Source organism: Microtus ochrogaster, unplaced genomic scaffold, assembly GCF_000317375.1.
Source record: "Microtus ochrogaster isolate Prairie Vole_2 unplaced genomic scaffold, MicOch1.0 UNK78, whole genome shotgun sequence".
NCBI lineage: Eukaryota > Metazoa > Chordata > Mammalia > Rodentia > Cricetidae > Microtus > Microtus ochrogaster.
The window spans coordinates 1,772,864-1,774,093 of NW_004949176.1; the positions used below are offsets into that span (position 1 = coordinate 1,772,864).

Sequence of the window (1,230 nt, forward strand, 5' to 3'; positions counted from 1 at the left end):
CTGTGTTTTATTTGACTCATTTCAGCAAAGGATGCTCAGGAGACAAAACTGTGGGAGTCAATAAGAAGTAAAGGCGCGTGTCATTTATTCTTCTTGTATAGTTAAACTGAAAAATACTGTCTAAAATTTTAGCGTGCTGGAGTTCTATACTTCCATTTTATCTTTAGGCTTTGGAAAGGTTACAGATGAGATATTTTAACTTTTAAAATAGAAAGGCGGAAGTTGACTGCGTTGAAACACTTGCTCAGACACTGACAGGAGTGACTTGTCCTAATTGGGTTCTGAATCGGTAGACGAAGTAAGCAGCTCAGGGATCCCACCCACACAGCAGAAGGACAGGAATCACCCAGACAGGAGGCTGACTTTACGGAGTGTCTGTGCCTTTCTGCAATTACAGTTTTGGAGTAAATGCGACCTTAGGACCTTGAGAAAAGGCCTTTTAACAGAATACATCTCAAACACTGTGAACAACTCAGATTTTCCCGTAGGATGAACTTAGGTTTTTCAAAGTAGCAGAAATAGAAATTATGTTATCTTAAACAGAAAACCTAAATTTAGCCACATTGCTGCTTATATGTTCTGACGTAGCAGGGTAGGCATGACGTCTATAAGCACACTTGTATTGCAATAATAGGTATATGCCTGTACTGCAATAATAGGTATATGCCTGTACTGCAATAATAGGTATATGCCTGTATTGAAATAATAGGCATGTGCCTATATTGCAATAATTTTAATACATTTTAATTTATTTGATTTCAGTTCTATTTGATTAACAATTCAAAGCAAAACTTGAAATTTTACTGAATGAGAGCATGTGTGAAATACCATAATGTAGTTTTGTTATTCTGACAACTTACACTTGGCATTTCCCTGTGTGGGAGCAGGAAGTGTCCTTTTGTGTTTCTGGATGGACTCCAGGACCAGTGCTCTCCATGGAGCTGCAGTGTAGCCCGTGGGTAGAAGGTGTCTGACCCCAGTCCTGCTGCCTGGTGTGCTGGAGAAACACTGTTCCTTTTCACTAATGATTGCACACATTCCCACACTATAGGTACCCCAGCATACGCCTCTCAGCATAACAATGTTCATTGACTGTATATTGGAATGTTAATAATATATATTAGAATTTTAGAGTAAAAGAAAAGATATTGCTTGGATCTTATAAGCTAAATCTTGCCCCTAAGAATATGTTTGTGGAGCTGGAGAGATGGCTCAGAGGTTAAGAGCATT

The 1,230-nt window shown here is 38.8% G+C and overlaps 1 protein-coding gene across 3 annotated transcripts in view; it reads left to right on the forward strand.

Annotated features, from left to right (window-relative positions):
* The window catches only part of Anxa5 (annexin A5), a 27,906-nt gene that overhangs the window by 24,018 nt on the left and 2,658 nt on the right, over positions 1 to 1,230 (forward strand). Inside the window, exon 5 of one of the 3 annotated variants that reach the window (XM_026777638.1) lies at positions 888 to 989. The exons of the other annotated variants lie outside the window; for them this stretch is intronic. Coding sequence (XP_026633439.1) covers positions 888 to 974 — 87 coding nt within the window. The 3' untranslated portion in view covers positions 975 to 989. Of the gene's footprint in view, positions 1 to 887; positions 990 to 1,230 lie in introns of those variants that run through there. 3 annotated transcript variants of the gene reach the window in all.